Genomic DNA, 18,643 nt, shown 5'->3' with positions numbered 1-18,643 from the left:
ATGTATCGTAAGCGTAGCTGTCAGTATCAAAAACACATCATGACGACTTCCGGCGACATTTTTTATTCAAAATAAAAGCCTTTCACTGATGTGTATGTTGATGTAAAAGTACAATAAACACAAGAATAAATACATCTAAATATAAAACCGTACATGACATATCTCTCATAGAGAAGACAAATGCGTAGAATATAGGAGTAGACCATAGACATGGTAGAAACCACAGGCAGCCATGTTTATTGGCTTCTTGAAATATAGTGGTTTTTGACCTGGACCTGGTCTGATGTGGTCTCCATATGAAAAGCGCTGTGAAATGTCCCCTTCTTTTGCATCTGTACAGACAGAAAAGATGTCACACAGGTGAAGGTGTGTCTCAGACAGAGTTGAGGCTTTTCCTAAACTGTCAAACATATTTTTACAACACTAAGAGGTGCGACAAGCCGAGGAGCCCCGCGACGTCAGCGCTGTGTGATGTGCCCACAGCGAACACGGTCGTCGTTACAAATGACCTCCTGTTGTTACACAGCCAGCCAATAAAAGCCTACAAGGATCCAGTGGACTCTCTGCGCCATCTTGTTTTTCCCCAGGTGAGTAAATGTGTCTGACAATAACTGTCTTTTACATTTGAACTCGCTGTCGGGCTAATGATACTAGCTAACATTAGCTAACGCTAGCTAGTATTTGTTTCCGGTGGTCCGGTGAAACGCCGCTTTTTACGCTGTTGTCACAGCAGCTTCTCCGTCGTGTTAAACAAAAGCTTGACGGACGTGGCAACAGTAACTAAGGGGGCGAAGCGAAGGGTAAATTGTAACGTGATGTCACGCGTGACGTCACGGCTTTGATGAAAAAGTTTGTAAGTACACCCTGTTCAACCTACTGAGTTACCCCGTCGCCAGCGACCACATTATCTCACATTCGTGTAGACTCTTGTGAAACTTGACGACACGTCTTAGATATCAGAAGATACTGAAATTCTGCTTTCAGTTCACTTCAACCGCCGACATGCCGATCATTCACAGCTGGAATTTAGCCAGAACCTACAGTAACCTCAGGTTACAGCGTCAGGGAGGACTCATCAGGTTTGGTGTGGGACTTTTTCACCCCAGTGCACTTCCTGTTAACACAGGGGAACCTGAGCGCAGTGAATTGTCCTCAGATGAACCTGTAGTAGAGGCAGCAGCTCAAACAGACTCAGACTTCAGAAACTTTGATAATGTGAGGTTGCTGCATCAGCGTGCCGTCAGTAGCTCTACTCTGGACTGTCTGGGTGATGACACTCAGCACAGGACACGAGAGCTGGACAGCATCTCTATATGGACCAGCGCCGAGATTCACAGCTGGGATATAGCCGGAAACAACAATAATTTTAGGCTTCTGCGTTCTGTGTGTGGTGGACACAACAGAAATAATGTAGACATTATTCGCCCCATGTCACCCCTGGAGAATGCAGCAGAACCTGAGCTTGATGAATCATCCTCAGACGAATCTGCACCATCACCAGTGACTGGATCCCCATGCCATCGTCCAGCCAATGAGGGACACTGGGAAAAGACTGAGTCACTTGACCCAGAGTCACCTGATCATTTTCCTTGCAAGGAAGAAACTGCTACACAGGAAAAGACTGAGTCTCTTGACCCAGAGTCTCCTGATCTTTTTCCTTGCAGCGAAGAAGCTGCTGCACAAGAAGGACCTGAGCTCTATGAGTCAGCCTTAGTCAAGACAGCACTATCACCAGTGACTAGATATTCATGTCGTCTTTGTACAGCCATTGAGGGATCCTGGGAAAAGACTGAGTCTCTTGACCCAGAGTCACCTGATCTTTTTCCTTGCAAGGAAGAAACTGCTACACAAGAAGGACCTGAGCTCGATGAGTCAGCCTTAGTCAAGACGGCACCATCACCAGTGACTGGATCTTCATGCCGTCCTTGTACAACCAGTGAGGGACTCTGGGAAATTCAGAATCAGGAATACTTTTTTTTGTTTTATTTTTCTTTTCTTTTTTTGTTTTTTTTGTTTTGTTTGGTTTTTTTTTAAAAAAAAGACTGAGTCTCTTGACCCAGAGTCACCTGATCTTTTTCCTTGCAAGGAAAAAACTGCTACACAAGAAGGACCTGAGCTCGATGAGTCAGCCTTAGTCAAGACGGCACCATCACCAGTGACTGGATCTTCATGCCGTCCTTGTACAGCCAATGAGGGACCCTGGGAAAAGACTGAGTCTCTTGACCCAGAGTCACCTGATCTTTTTCCTTGCAGCGAAGAAGCTGTTATCCAATCCGGACCAGAGCTCAGTGAATCCCGTTCAGATCAATCTGAACTACTAGCAGCTCAAACACACCTGGAGTTCAGAAACCACAGTATTCTCAGGTTTCTGTGTCTGGATGGACTCATCAGGTATAATGTGGAACGTATTTGCCCCAGTTCACTCTCAGTTAATGCAGCCAAACCTGAGTCCAATGAATCATCTTTAGATGAATCTACCCAACCACCAGTTACTGGATCCCCATGCCATCCCTGCTGCGCCAATGAGAGACCCTAGGAAAACATTGAAACACTTGACCCAGGGTCACCAGATCTTGTATCTGGTGAAGAAGACATTGCTGTTTCCCAAGAAGAACCTGAGCTCAGTGAATTATCCTTAGATGAATCTGCACTGATCCCAGCAAAAACAAAACAAAATTCATCTGTTTTCACTGAGGCTCGAGCAGCAATGTCAATTTATTGGGTTTACTCCGGGTGCTCCGGTTTTTCCCAAACATGTAAATAGATAATTAAATAAATAAATTATATAAATATATATACATACATACATAAATTATATATATTTATATAAATTATATATGTACATAAATATATAAATGTATTCTATTCATTTTGTCTCTGTTGTTTCTCTGCCATCTGCTGTGCTATAAGTAAGACTTCCTATTTTTACCATTTTGTGTTTGTTGTCAAATGCAATTTTAGGATTAGGTTTTAGGATTGTTTGACACTGTCTCAGATACTTCTGTTAATGCTCTAATTTTTCACAAACCCTCAAAATATTTACATCATGTCAGCTGGTTAAATTAACCACCATCACAGAGTAAGTGTATTTTAGTGAGATATTTAAACCTTAAGTCAGGGGTGTCAAACATATGGCCCACGGGGCCAGATCTGGTCCACCAGAGGGTCCAGTCTGGCCCACTGGATGACTTTGCACACCTAATTTGGCACTTATTTTTCTGAAGATATCTTAGACTGTTCATCGTCTGTTTTTTATAACAGGATGAAGGTTTTAAAAATGTACTTTTACTTCTTCACACTAAAGGAGAGTTATTATTTATAGGTTAAATCTGCAGTGGTTTTCCAGGTGCTGCCCACTTGAGAGCACACTGGGCTGTATGTTGCCCATGAACTAAACTGAGTGTGACACCCCTGATAAAGGCCTTAATGCATTCAAACACTTAATCCCCAACAAACACTGACATGTAAAACTGGAAACCGTTACATTAATCAATGTATTTGGACTCTGCCTCACAACAGGTCACTATTTGTTGGGAACTCGTGGTTCAGAAATAATGAATAATTATTAATAATAATTGTTAATTATGTTAGTGTGACTTAATTTACATTGAATCACCTCGTGGGGCTGCGTTCCTGAAAAAGGGAAAATGATTGTCAGTTAATGAAGTCACTCAACTGTCAATCTGGAACTCTGAACTGTGATTAATAATTAAATAAGTATTAATTATTATTAAATTAATAATTGCAGAGGTGATGTAGCCTTGACAAGACAACATTTCACTCATCACTGAACATCTTGTCAATCATGCGTGTACAGCATGATAGTGACATCAGCAAATAGTTCTAGTACGGTCAGTTAACACAAAATGAAGCGTGATTTATGAAAGGGCGCTCAACGGTGTGTTGTTTTCAATTTATGCTTTAATCAGGTAATAATACAACTTTATTCTGGTAATATTTGGACTTCATTCTTGAAATCCAATTTTTTTTAACAAGGCTAATTTTAATTCTGTTTTAAGTTTCTTTGGTTGAGAGAAAAAACAGTAGGAAGGAGCTGTAAAGCCTGATTTATGGTCCTGCGTTAAATCAACGAAGTACCTACGTCGTTGTTGTGACACCGTTGTGAACCCTTTGAACTTCACCGTCACTCCATTTCGTCGCGGTGCAATTCACCGCCAGAGCGGTAGGGGGCTGCATTCCTTTCCTGAATGGTTATCGTTGTCTCTAGTTGATCCTTTGTTTAGCTTCCAGCTTTTCCGGTTACAGTGAACAATGGCGACCAAGAGAGAGAGAATCTTGCTGGAGTTGGAGTTGTTGGATGTCGAAGAAAGTATGTTAATACTGCAACATCTACATCGCAACAGAAGATGTTTAAAGATACGTACCCTATCAGGCTTAAGAGCCATAAATAGTCATGTTTAAATGTAATATCCCACCAGGCCACAAGGGGGGGGGGGGGGGGATGGTACTGGCTGAGGCCAGCCAGCGTAGAGTTAAGTACGCTGATGGAAGGAGACAAACAGTTTTTGACTGTGCTTTGATAAAGCTTTGTCCGGCTCCAGACACTGATGAACAAATAAACGTATGATGATATAAAGTATTGGTAAAGACTGGAAAACATTTTCTGAATACACGTCATATTTGAGGTATCTGTACTTCACTTGAGTATTAGTAGACACTTCATACTTCTACATAATATTTGAAAGAGGGTCACTGTACATTTAACTCCGCTAATTATTTGCCAGCTTTGGTAATTATTTTACAAACACCTGATAATTATCATTGTCATCTTAACGTAGAAATGTTTGTTTTCTTGTGATAATGGTGAATGATAATTGTCTCGTTATTTTAGGGAAGCAAAGTTATTTTTTAGTGATATTTTCAGAAAAAAAACAACAACATTAAAACCATAGTTTAATGTCGAAATAACAACATAATTAATATAGCTGCTGTGCAGCGATGGGTCGTGTCCGGGCATAGTTAGGCAATTCTGAGCAACAAGCAGAAGAATTGGAAGACATTTAGGAATTTAGCAACACAATCTGCCTTTTGCATCAGCTGAGGCTTGAATTCACAACCTCTGAGACTAAGAATCAATTTCTATCTCACTGAGCTAATTAGTCAGTGACAATTCATGTGTAGCTTCACAAACTGACTAAGCCAGACGTGCAGGTTTAGCAGCCGTCCATGCATGGAAAAGCAGATTTCAAACCACTGTTAAATAATTCAGTTATCGAAACAAAAATCTGAAAATATACATATTGCATCTAGACAGCATGGAGATGTTGGTAATTTGTTTGTAACAATGATTGATTTGCTCCATAAGTGAAAAACTGATGTTTAAAATTGCCATTTTTACATTGACTCCAATTGTTCACATTAGAGCAAAATTCAAAATGCTGTCAAAAATTCAGTTTTTGAGATAAAATTCTGAAATTTGCCACATGAACACTGAAGATTTATTTAGCAAGAATTTGCATGTATATGTTTACAGTATCGTTTACAGTCAAACATTTTGATGCACTGTAGGCTCAGTTTTTCATAAATCAAAAATCTGAGAAATGTAGTTTGTGTAGGCCAGTCTGAAGATGCTCTGTAGCAAGTTTGGTGTCAATTGAGCAAAAATTGTGGGAGGAGATAGGTTTAATAAGTTTTACAGTTTTTGAAAAGAAAACAGAGTGATGAACTTCATAATTTTTAATAGGTTTAAATGTACAAAAGTTTCTTCAGTATTGGGGCTACAGTTTGATGAAAGTTGTGAAGTTGTAGCACGTATGGTTGATTTGTTATCAATTTTCAAAATTTTGAACTTTAGACGCTTGCTGTAGTGCCACCATCAGGACTATTGGCTTGAGTTTACAGCTGAGGATATCTGGCATGAGACTGGACCTTTGTGCAAAGTTTGGTGAGTTTTCACCCATGGGAAGTATGATTTCCTCGGAAGAAGAAGAAGAAGAATGTAGGATTACAATAGTGTAGGACCCTAATTATTCTGTAAGATAACAGGATATTTATCTAAAGAAATAAACATTTTGTTTTTTTGCAGGTGACAAAAAAGTTTTTCTTTGTCATCTTGGGATAAAGAGATAAACTGAACTCAACATAATGAATTTGATGAAGTCATTTTTTGTGAGATCACAATCATTTTCTCGTTATCTGGAAAAATAAAATGTCAGTTCCTTCAGCCTTCATTAAATTAACCACAAACATTTCACATATACTTTAACACTCGAAGTATCGTCACTGTCAAAGGGCCAACACTGTTTTTGTCGTAGATCAGAAATCAATAAGAGGAAGAATATCCAGTGATGATTCTGATGTTTGTTGTGCAGGTTCAGGATTTCCTGACCAGGTTTGAGAGCATCCCGGACATGTTGGAGCTCGACTGCCTCACTGTGTCCGGAGATGTCACCTTCGGAAAGAACGTTTCTCTGAAGGTAAACGTTTCGGTGGCCTTTTACACTTTTCATTGATGCTGCACTGTTAACGATAAAAAACTATAAACTAAAAACTATAATAATTCTATGTGTCACAGAAAGTTGAGTTTTCTTAGAGGAGCGATTCAAACAAAAGGATAAGTTCACAATTTGTTAAGTCTGTGAGAGTAGGTGCTTCTGTGGTGATCTGGAGAATTCAAGGATGAGGCCGATCACGGAGTTCTTTGTTAATGCACGTTTAATTACGAGCTCGGATCAACATGGCTACATGCAGAAGCTATGTGATGATTGTGAACAGAGAGAGACAAAGCTTATATAGGACAGTGGCACGTATACTATTACCTAAAATGGTGCTCTGACACATTTAACTTGACCTCGGGCCAACTAAAATTAGTCCAACTTGTCCATTCATCAGTAAGCCTAGCACTTCTGGTCAGTGGAGATGTAAAAATATATGGAGATATATTTGTGTCTTTATTGCATGCAAGAAAATAAATGATATGAAAGGGAAAAAAAATGTTTGAGAGAAAAAAAATATGAGAGAAAAAGTTTTCACACTGATAGCAAAAAATAATATTTGAGACTAAAAAAGTTTTGAGAAAAAGTATTTTGTCATAGAATATAAAAAAAAAATAATTTGAGATTTAAAAAATGATTTCCAAGAAAAAAACCTCTCAAAAACCTTTTTTTTTTTACTCTCAAATATTATTTTTTTGTTATCAGTGTGAAAACATTTTCTCTCTCTCAAAAAAAAAAAAATGTTTCTCTCAAAACATTTTTCTATTCTCTCTCAAAACCTAAGTATTTGCTCTCGTGTCAGGATTTTGCTCTCACTGTGAAAATAATGTCATGGGCGGGGCCATGTTCCTATTGGCCAGTCTCAATCGAATTGACAGCTAGGTGAGGATCGTCTTGGGAGTTGAATTCAACTGAATCATTCATCCACCATGGTGGATTCACTGGCATAGATGTGCTGCGTTATTTGGGAGCGGATATGCATATATAACGTTATGCATGTGTGGCCAAATGGAGAGGAGAGGGAAATGAACCGACAACACCACCTGTGGAATTGCACCCCAGGGAATACACTCAAACCTGTAGACTACTCTTAACAACAGAAGGTCACACAGATTCGTACACTGGTAAATATGGGGACAGGAGACGGACTTCCAAATATAACACAGAGGTCCAAAGCCGCATGAATGCACAGCTGCGTTACAGTGTGCTTTAATCCGTCTGTGGGAAACCGGCAGAACAGCAGTGGAAAACGGAGTGGCCGCACCGTGGCTGGAGGCCGTGGATAGCCGTCCTTCAGGATGCCCAGCTGACGACCCACGTCACCGTGCAGCCCCACACAGTGCACAGAGGAGGAGAAGAAGCCACAAGCTGTGGCCTCAGCTACAGCAGGACAGAGAGCAGGACAACCTTAACATAAATTTAACAGAACTAGCAGAAGTAGAAATAAAAAAACAGAGTGAGCTTACCGGAGCGAAGGGAGCTTAAGCACAGCGCACAGCTCAAACCCAGTCACCGTCTCGCAGTGAGGAAGAGCAGACACCACGCTTTTCAAAGTCCCCTCCGAAGCTGCACACAACAGGAACGGCCAACGCCGTTGTAAAGCGAAGAGTCACGGCAGCTGTGACACCATAATACGCTTTAACAGTACACAAACATTGCAGCACCCATGCCTACCTTATGAGTCCCAAGTTTGGGTACAGAAACCGGAGCACGCCACACACAAAGCACGCCAACCGGAGCACGCCACACACAGCCCTCGCCATGTAAACGCCAGGTAGAAGTGAGCGCGCCTGTGAGGGGAAGACCAAATAACGCAGGTGCCACCACTGCGCAATTAGGCTCCGACAACTGGAAATTAGACCCAGCTGATGTCTATTAAGGGCAGAGGTGTAGCAGCGCTCACCCTGCCACACATGGAATGTTGGAAGAGAAAAGCACCATAGTAAAGTAACGTTAATGGGATAACCTAGCTAGATGTAAAGTTAATTAATTATAGTTAATAACACAATCTCGGTAAAATAACGTTAGGTGAGAAAAGGGATTCATTATAGGAATGATTTTTATAACCAACTTGCTCACCTAGCTACCCATCAATTGTGTGTGTCACCTTCTTACCCAAACATTGGAGTCTCTGCTCCCAAATAATGCAGCACATCTATGCCAGTGAATCCACTATGGTGGATGAATGATTCAGTTGAATTCGACTCCCAAGATGATCCTCACCTAGCTGTCAATTGAGACTGGCCAATAGGAACGTGGCCCCGCCCATGACATTATTTTCACAGTGAGAGCAAAATCCTGACACGAGAGCAGACTTAGGTTTTGAGAGAGAGAGAAGAAAAATGATTTTGAGAGAAACAATTTATTTATTTTTTTGTGTAGAATATTTATATTTTTGGGTGAGGCACGTGACGGGTTGACGAGCATGGCTGCCTGAGTGAGAGCGGAGTCCACACCTGCTCGCTTTTAACTTATTTTCTTGACAAAGAACCCAAGTCTAATCAAGTGACTTTGCAGAAACTTGAAACTAATACTCAAGAATGCCGAATGCGACCAGAAGTACCGCTAATCTGCCAAAAACTGGCACTAGTGGACCGAGGACTAATGAACCGGCGACCATGAGCCAAACAAATCAGTGCGACTCACTGCCATCTGAAGTGCCTGCTCTCTGTGAACCTGCTAATGGCAATATCTCTGGTGAAGTGGCTAAAGAATTCGCAAAACTCACGGCACTGATTCTAGAGAAGTCAGAGGCCCACGATAAGAAATCAGAGGCTATAGGGGCGACAACAAGGGCCACAGACAGCAAATTAGCCGATATTGCTTACCGTATAACACAAGTTGAGAGTCGCCTGGAATTTCTGGAGGATGCCAACGAGCTGCAACAAGCGAATCCTGCAGCCACAGCTTCTGAAGTGGAGGCCCTCCGACAGAAGCTGGATGATCTGGAGAACCGAGACAGACAGAACAACCTCCGCTTCATTGGGTTTCCAGAGTCCTGTAAAGGTGGCGACACCCTGGCGTTTCTGAGCACAGTTCTGCCGGAGATTCTGAACCTAGACTTCTCAATGGGTCTGGAACTGGAAAGGGCGCATAGGATTGGAGTGGCGCGTAAAAGTTCAGGTCCTGACTCTCCATCAACGAGACCAATCATCGCTAGATTCCTGAGATTCCAGGATCAGAACCGCATCGCAGGAGCGGCACGCACAATGGACAAAGTCACCTGGAAAGATCACCGCATCATGGTTTTTGCAGATTACTCCAAACTGGTGACTGATAAACACACTGAGTTCAATGCGTGTAAAAAGATGCTCCACGAAAAGCGCATTAAATTCTCCTTGGAGTATCCAGCAGTGCTCACCATAAGATCGTTGCAAGGTCCCCGCCGCTTTGATGACTGTAAAGAGGCACTGACTTAGCCTACATTATTTGACTTTTCATTCGGGGTAAGGCTATAAGGCACTACTTTATTTTGATGTTGGTGTTTTGGAATAGGAGGGGCAAGCTGCTTTTTGATTTTTGGCATCCCCACCTTATAAGTAGCTATTTTTGGAAAGTCGTAAAACATTCCAGTTCTTCTTTTTTCCCTTTTTTTTTCTTTTAATCTTGCTCAGGATAGTTGATTATCTAATGGACCAACCTGCTTATTGTATGAGATGATTATTCTTAAGTCTTGTTTTAATAAGCTACTGTTAACTCAGTTTTCTCCTCGCATATATTATAGACTAAGGAGTAAACCTATACAAACTTACGGTATATATTCTGGGGAACTTAATGTTTTTTGTTTGGATGATATTAAGGGTGTTTGTTTGTTTTCTCCTCATCTTCCCTTTTTTTTGTTCTCTCGCCACATAAATTGTGGACTAACAAATTTGTTCACAATCTGGTATAGTTTATTCACTCAAATGCCAACATGTTATATTCTTAAAAATGGGGGGTTCTCTGTAGGCTAATTGCATTTTCTATGCCTATGCCGGGAGCCAGCTGTGACACCACATGCACTCCTGTGCGTTAGGCATTAGCTGGAGGGGTGGGCGAGCGGGTGGTGGGACTCTGTTCTCCGCAGCTTCAAGTTAGAGAGTCATGGACCAAGTTGAGGCTTGTCTGGTTTATTGGACGCATGTTTGTAGTTTTTATTTTATTTTTTTGGAGTCTCTTGTTTGTTTATGTTTGTGATTATGTTTCTTATGGGTGGTTGTTGTGCAATATTGGGTCAATTTGCAGGGTGCACCAAGACTTGCATAGTACTCAGTTTATACTATTTCAGATTCCTATAAACTATGCAGAGATTGGGTCGGGTTTGTGGAGGCTTCATGTGGCAGTAACAAAAGCAGAGGAGTAGCAACTCTAATCAACAAACACCTGCAATTTAAATGTCTAAGGAAGAGTACTGATGAAGAGGGGAGAATTTTAATCATGTTATGTGAGATTCAGGGTAGCAGCATTATTCTAGCCAATATATATGCCCCAAATATAGATGACCCTACCTTTTTTGGTTTACTTGAAAAGAAATTAAATGAGATGGGGAATCATCCTGTTATTTTGGGGGGGATTTTAATGAGGTCATGGACAGCGTACTAGACACGTAGCTCTGCCTCAGCCCGCACTTCAAGAGCACAAATGGTGTTAACATGTCCAAAGTATAGAAAATCCAACATTAAAGGACTATACTTTTTTTTTCACCCCATAGTTCATTTTCCAGGATAGACTTTTTTTTAGTTTCTCACTCCCTCATACCTGCTATTCATACTAGTGGCATTGGTAATAGAATTCTCTTAGATCATAGTCCTGTATTTCTCCAAATGGGGTTATCTAGTAAGCCAGAAAAGTCAACTAGATGGAGACTTAATTCTAGCCTCTTGCTAAACGTGGCCTTCAAGGAATTTATTAGAACACAAATCAATCTATATATTGAAACTAACTGGGCTACAGCTCCCTCAGCAGGGGTGGCCTGGGAGGCTTTGAAAGCCTTTTTAAGAGGCCACATAATACAGTACTCTTCATATAAAAAAAGAGAAAATCATGCTAAACTGCAGGAGCTTGAGAAGCAGATCGAAATTGCAGAATCAAATCTTAGAAAGAGCACGTCCTCTGAAAATCTCACTAGGCTGACAAGGTTGAAATATGAGTATAATTTAATTAGGACCCGGAAGGTGGAGTTTTCTCTCTTCTGTGCAAGACAAAAATATTTTGAGGAAGGTGAGAAGGCGGGGAGATTACTTGCTAATTACATCAGGCAAAAAGAAGCTATGAGTGCTGTCTCTGTAATTAGAAGAGATGATGGACATCTCCTGACTGACCCCAGGGAGATAGGGAACTGCCCATTGGTTCGACAGCCCATTGGTTCGACATCCCATTGTTCCGACCATATTAAACTCATTGTTCTGAAGTCCGTTCCGAAATCATCATGATGCCCTGTGGTTAAGGTCTGGTTAGGTTTAGGCACAAAAACCACTTGGTTAGGGTCAGGAAAAGATCATGGTGTGGGTTAAAATGAAAAAGGAAGTGACAAACATAAGCCGTGAGCCTGCTCCGCCTCAAGCCGGGCGCGGCGCACCATACGCCCGCCACGAGCCGTTCAGCACTGCGGACAGTCAAACTAATGGGATGTTGAACCAATGGGCTGTCGAACCAATGACATGGACCCGGGAGATAAATCTAGCCTTTAGAAACTACTTGTTAATCTTTATACTTCTGAATCAAAGGTGGACAGGAGTGACATTTCTACTTTTATATAGTACTTTTATATAGGAGATAGCTGAGACCATTAAACAACTTCCCTCGAATAAGGCCCCTGGCTTAGATGGGTTTACGGCAGAATTTTTTAAGGCCTTTGCAGCGGAGTTGGCACCATTGCTTCTAGATACCTATAATGAGACGTTTGTGGAGAAAAAGCTCCCTCCCTCTCTAACTGAGGCCGTTATTACTCTCATTCCAAAAGAAGGAAAGGACCTATTGGACTGCAAAAATTACAGACCTATTAGTTTAACCTCATGCGATAGTAAGATTTTATCTAAAATTTTAGCTAACCGCCTGAACAAGGTTATAACCTCTCTGATCCATCCAGATCAGGTTGGTTTTATAAGGTCTCGTTCATATGTAGATAACATTAGAAGATTCATAAATATTATGTGGGCAGCTCAGAATGAAACTTCTCCTATGGCTGCAATCTCACTAGACGCTGAAAAGGCGTTTGATAGGGTGGAATGGCAGTATCTGCTCTCCACTTTGCAAAGCTTTGGTTTTAGTAAGAAATTTATGCAATGGATTAGCCTTATGCACATCCTACAGCATCTGTGTTAACTAATAGTATTATATCTAGGGATGTCCCGATCCAGCTTTTTCACTTCCGATCCGATACCGATATTACAGCCTTGAGTTTTGGCCGATACCGATCCAAGCGTGTATTATACATATTCACTTATTTTGTTGTCAGTCATGTTAGAAAAGGTTTGATCAAGCAATATTACTCTAACAAGAACAACTACTTAATCGGGTTAGTTAGAATGATCCACAACAGTTGGTATGAGAAACTGACCTGTTTATTGTTAACAGGGTTAAATAAACAAACTTTAAACTTTAACATTAACATTAAATAAAAAATATAGCTGGTTTGCTTTGGCTGCTTTGGCCCCTTAATAAATAGAAAATAAATCAACACAAGAAATCTTTAAAATGTCTAACACTGAAATTAAAATAGCAGCAAGACTCCACACACTTGTGCTTTGGCCCCCTAATAAATAAAAAAAGATTAACACCACAAGACATTGTTGACATTTAACAAGTGTCAGTGCCAGCCTGGTGCACAGGCACACAATATTGTACAACTGTTTAAACAAGCAATAGTCCATCCATGGCTCCAGTTTCACTAATTGTGCTCAAAACAATGCCATCAGTGCTCTTTACTTAAACAGTAAGAGTGTAAACCAAATAAAAATATCACTCTCAAAAAAACCAGAGCAGAAAACAAATAGTCAGTTAACTAAGTTGACCGCTACTCTTCCTACACTTCCCTCCGTGTTTGTCTGCTGTCTGCATGCTGGCCTGGTGGATTGATAGTAAGTGCTGGAACGGATCACTGGAATGGATTGCTTGAATCGCAGAGCGCTGGGCTGGCCAGAAAACCTGGATCGGACTCCGTGAAAAACTGGATCGGAGTTCTTGGATCGGCATTTTTCCATGCAGTCTGATCCGCATGGATCATCGGTTTCATCTCGAGAGCACCATCTGTGCACCTCTTGAACCTATAATCTTAGCTGGACTGGCCCCGCAAAGTTGTTTACATCCCATTATTTCTCATATCCAATGGGTGTGGAATAAAATAGCAAAGATATTTAAATTTGACCCCTATCTTCACAGGTCTGCTGGGATCTGGCTAAATCCCAAGCTTTGTATAGACAAAAAACCTTTTCTCTGGAAATCTTGGTACCAAAAGGGCATTGTAGCTCTAGGGGACTTATACCAGGAGGACACACTAAAATCCTTTGAAACACTTCAAAAAGAATTCAACCTACCACAGAATCAATACTGGCATTATCTACAGTTAAGACACCTGCTAGGGAAAGTCTTTGGCTCCCCCTCATCAGCACCACCTAGTGTCGCAACTCTAGAGAGGATTTTGAACATCTCTGGTCTGGGTCATGAAGCCTCGTCTTATTATGCAATGATTCTCAAGGCCTCTGATTCTAAAATAGTTGCATTAAAATTATGTTGGGAAACTGATTTAAAGGTATCTTATACAGAGGAGGAATGGTTGAAAATTCTCAGCAATGGGAAGAAATTATCAAGGGAATTACGAACAAGATTGATTCAATTCAAAATTTTAAATAGAACTCCATACTCCAACTCCAGGACACCAGCCAAGCTCCATAGTGCGGGTTTGGCTGATAGTCCTGAGTGTTGGAGGTGTCATGACAAGGATGGCGGTTTAGTGCACATGCTCTGGAACTGTTCAAAAGTTCAGAAATATTGGTCTGTAATACACAGTACAGTGGAAAACATTACTGGCGTCAATATTCCGTTTTCTCCCAAGTTATTTATTTTGGGAGATCCTTCCTTACTAAAAGATTTGAATCCTCCCTTAGTGGAGTGGATCCAAACTGCCTTTATGTTAGGCAATGCAAAGCAAGGCAAGTATATTTGTATAGCACAGTTCAACACAAGGTAATTCAAAGTGCTTTACAGAGACATTAAAAGCAACAAGACACAATTTAAAACAGTAAAAACAGTCAATTAAAAAGGGAAATAGAAATTGAGAATGATAGTGATAATAAAATACAGTAACATAAAATAAATAAATATATGAATGAGAATGATAGTGATAATAAAATACAGTAACATAAAATAAAAACAGGCTCAATACATTGCATCTAAGAGCAGTAAGAAGTAGAATAATAAACGGCATAAATCAGCAGTGTGTAGTTAAAAAGTATGGGCAGTAGAATACAGCAGGTAAGTATTTAATCTAAGAGTACGCTTCAGTAAACAATAGTGTTTTTAGCCCTGATTTAAAGGAGCTGACAGTTTGAGCAGACCTCAGATCTACAGGAAGTTTGTTCCACAGGTGAGGAGCATAATAACTGAATGCTGCCTCACCGTGCTTGGTTCTTGTTCTTGGAACACACAACAAACCAGTTCCAGATGACCTTAGGAAGGAGACTGCTGGTTAAAGACTGGAAAGCATCTGCTGCACCTGCGCCATCCTTGTGGTATACATCTCTTGGGCAGTTGGCTGCTTTTGAGCGCCTATCATACAGATTGTTGGATAAGGTGGGGAAATATGATTTGAAATGGGGAAAGTACCACACCTATATGTTGGGGTCTGAAAGAGTGTCCAGCTCATAAATAATTAATTGTATATTCTATGGTGTAAACTTTTAAAATGTATATATGTATGATATTGCTGCGAAATAATTTACTATGTACTCTGCACAACTCAGCACTAACCTGTTTTGTTTTTTTTTTTTTAATTAATTAATTAATTTTTGTTCTTATTGGTTGTAGTACATTTTTGTTATCTGCTCTTTTTTCCCCCTCTTTTTTTTCCCGCCTGTGTTTTGTAATGTTTTTTTTTATTTAATTCTTGGTTTTCATAATATTATTTCAGTGGGTAGCAACATAACTGAAATCTATGCATTAATGCATTAAATGTAAAATGTATACCCTATAAAAAGAAAACACAACAAAAAAAATTAAATCACAAAAGAATATTTATATGTTTGATACTTTACGTACATTTTCTGATTATATTTGCATACTTTAACTTAAGTAGCACTTTCAGTGCAGGATTTTTACTTGTAGTGGAGCAGGGTCCAAAACTAACACTCGCCACTCGCCAATTACGGGTAGATTTTGTCTCTGGCTGGTAAATTTTTAAGACCACTCGCCACTCTGGCGAGATATTTTTTTACCAGTGAAAATTTTTTTTTTGTTACTGTAGAACGGTGCTGGTATCGGCTGGTTTCCTGGCAGAGTAATGTGTATTTCAAGCAGAGACGATCTTTGGTCACGTAACGCCAGGGCCACACCGCCCGCGGAAGCGCTGTGAATAGCCTCGAAGCGAAGCCAGTTTCCTTTCAGCGCCCATATTAACCGATTGTGTCATTCACACCGGCCGCGGAGCTGACCTGCAGTGATCGTTTCGGCGTCTGGTCTATTTTCTGCGCGAGCCGCGAGCGAATGTGTTAAGCTGGGCAGTTATCCATGATGGAAAAACAGCCCCAAATGTGACGGAGACAACAGCTGGGAGCAGAACCGCTTGTCGACCGGCGTGGAGAAATGCCGTCTGATGTGAACGGGCTTGCGCGAGAATTTCAGTGCGCTGCGATCGCTGCCCAAACGTACCTGAACAGCCGAGCACACAGGTAGGCTATGTGTTGTGTCAGAGGAGAAACGAGCCGTTCACATTTCTGTCTTTGTGGCAGGTAACCATCCACAAACCTCACCGCACTGTAGGGACTGTTCTTTACTTATGAAGGAACTGTTCTTTACTTGTATGTTAATCAGTTGGTGCAGTTTCACTTAAGTAAAAAAAAAATGACTGAACAACTTTCACTTGTATTGGAGTAATATTTGACCAAGAGTATCTTTACTTTCACTCAAGTCATGTCGTTGAATACTTTGTCCACCACTGGTCAGACATTCATGTTTATATAGGGCAGGCCCTGCTGTTGCAGTCTGGTCGAGCTAAAATGTTATGTCTCAACTGTCCAAAGGGGACTGAAGTCAGTGATTCATGTAAAATTCCTTAATGAAAGATTCTTTTTGCACTGTAGTAAGAATACTACAGAATTTATTAACCCAAATATTACACTTAACTGTTGAAACAGTTATTCATATTTTAGCATACATTATTACTAATATTAGTGCACACTATTAAAATATTGATTGAGAATCGCATACAAGACCCAAATGACATGCTAAATAATACTGATAGCAAATTACAACACTTAAAAGCAATTTTTATTTGGTTGGCTGGTAAAATATCTGCCTGGCTGGTAAAAAATTTCACTTACCAGCCAGCCTGGCTGGTAAGTGAAAAAGTTAGTTTTGGACCTTGTAGTGGAGTATTGTCACAGGCTGTGTCTGAAATCATTCACTCATTCACTCTTCCATACCCACTATACAGGGAGCTCTACGTAGAGGACTATAAAAACATGAAAGAACACTTTCTGACAATACCCTCTGCGCCGTTTATTACATTATTACTGTCACACAATTAAAACATGTTGTATCAAAGTCACCTGGAGAACCATCCATAACAAATTCTGACCTGCGTATTTTCCCCAAGTTGATTTATAAGGTTACACAATTCTTTGCAGCTCTTTGTGTTGTGATGCTGCTCTGCTCACATTAAAGAAACTAAAGAAAATCAGTTGCTGATTTATTTTTATCTCTTCGTTAACAGACGACGACGACAAAGAAAAACTGTTAAACTTCAACATGTTGTTATAAGTTAAACATGTACAGCAGGTTTTAATCGAGTTGCATTCTCTCCTCTCGTCAATCTCCGTGTTTCTTGGTTAGTGACCATTGGTTGTACACTACTTTTCGTGGTGCATTGTGGGATATTTTGAGTCCACTATATTGGGTGTATTAATCCCCAGCACTACAAAATGGCGACCTCACAGGCTGCTTTGCACCTGGCAAGGTGGCGGCACTGAGCGACAACAGGTTCGCTGCTCTGAGAGAGTCTGGAGAAACTGAAGAAAACACAGATGATATCAACGAAAGTATTCAAGAATCGATAGCTGGTGCAGTTACCAAGGCAGTTGCCGACGGAACAAGTGCTTTGGCTGACGGATTGAGCAAGAAGAAGCCGACTACGTGCGGCGCTCACAACACGAGGCAGTCAGTGTCAAAGGAGGGTGCTGGTAAGGACCTGAGCGTGGGCGACTTAATTAAAGAAATCGTCCCAAAAGTTATAGATGCACTGACTCCGTTAATAAGTTCCGTAGTGACGGCGGCTGTAAATGAATCCACTTAACTCTTGCTCCAAGAGTGGGGAAAACACATGGACATGATCAAAAGAGGTCAAGAGTCAGCTGTGAAAGCAGCGACAAAAGCTGCTATGGAGATGAATAAACTGAAGTTTGAGTGTGACAAAGTTGAGCAAACTACTCGCAAGACAAACATCATCATTAGAGGAATCCCGTCAACAAACAGTGAGAACACAAAGAAAGTAGTAGTTGATCTGGCAGCCGAGATGGGAGTGGAGATGAAAGAGCAGGACATCAGCGTAAGATACCATCTGCCAGGGAAGCGTGGAAGAGTGCACGAGGCTGAAGATCAACACCGCAGCAGAAACATTTTTGTCAAGTTTGTCAGGTATGAAACCAAACTTCAAATTATGAGAAATAAAAAACGTCTAAGGAGCATTGATGGGAAAAAGTCTTTATTGAGGAAGACCTTATGCTCTTGAGAGGAAAGATCCTGAGACAAGTGAGGATGGATCCAGAGATAAAAAGAGCCTGGACAATGGACGGTAACATCAGTTGCATCATTAAGGACAACGATCGGGAAGTGAAGAAAATCATCTACTCCGGTGATGAGCTGATGTTCAAACTGGGATGGCCTGCAGAAAAAGCTCAAAGCGTCGGGATATATGTAGACCTCCCCTAGGCCAGCGCTGACCCCTCACTACATGCAACTTGTATCAAGGATGTAACTTGTAAAAATTCTACCGGTCG

The 18,643-nt window shown here is 40.8% G+C and overlaps 1 protein-coding gene across 3 annotated transcripts in view; it reads left to right on the top strand.

Moving 5' to 3' along the window:
* Nucleotides 1-263: 263 nt before the first annotated feature.
* Nucleotides 264-18,643, top strand: part of LOC117255895 (UTP--glucose-1-phosphate uridylyltransferase 2) — a 29,650-nt gene continuing 11,270 nt past the window's right edge. Inside the window, exons 1-2 of one of the 3 annotated variants that reach the window (XM_078166265.1) lie at nt 264-587; nt 6,333-6,437. In XM_078166265.1, the coding sequence (XP_078022391.1) occupies nt 297-587; nt 6,333-6,437 (396 nt within the window). In that variant the 5' untranslated portion in view covers nt 264-296. Of the gene's footprint in view, nt 588-6,332; nt 6,438-16,007; nt 16,319-18,643 lie in introns of those variants that run through there. The other 2 variants (XM_078166264.1, XM_078166263.1) reach the window with 2 other exon arrangements.

Source organism: Epinephelus lanceolatus, chromosome 3 (assembly GCF_041903045.1).
Source record: "Epinephelus lanceolatus isolate andai-2023 chromosome 3, ASM4190304v1, whole genome shotgun sequence".
Classification (NCBI taxonomy): Eukaryota; Metazoa; Chordata; class Actinopteri; order Perciformes; family Serranidae; genus Epinephelus; species Epinephelus lanceolatus.
Note: the sequence above shows the minus strand (reverse complement) of the source record. Positions and strands in the feature narration are given on the sequence as shown.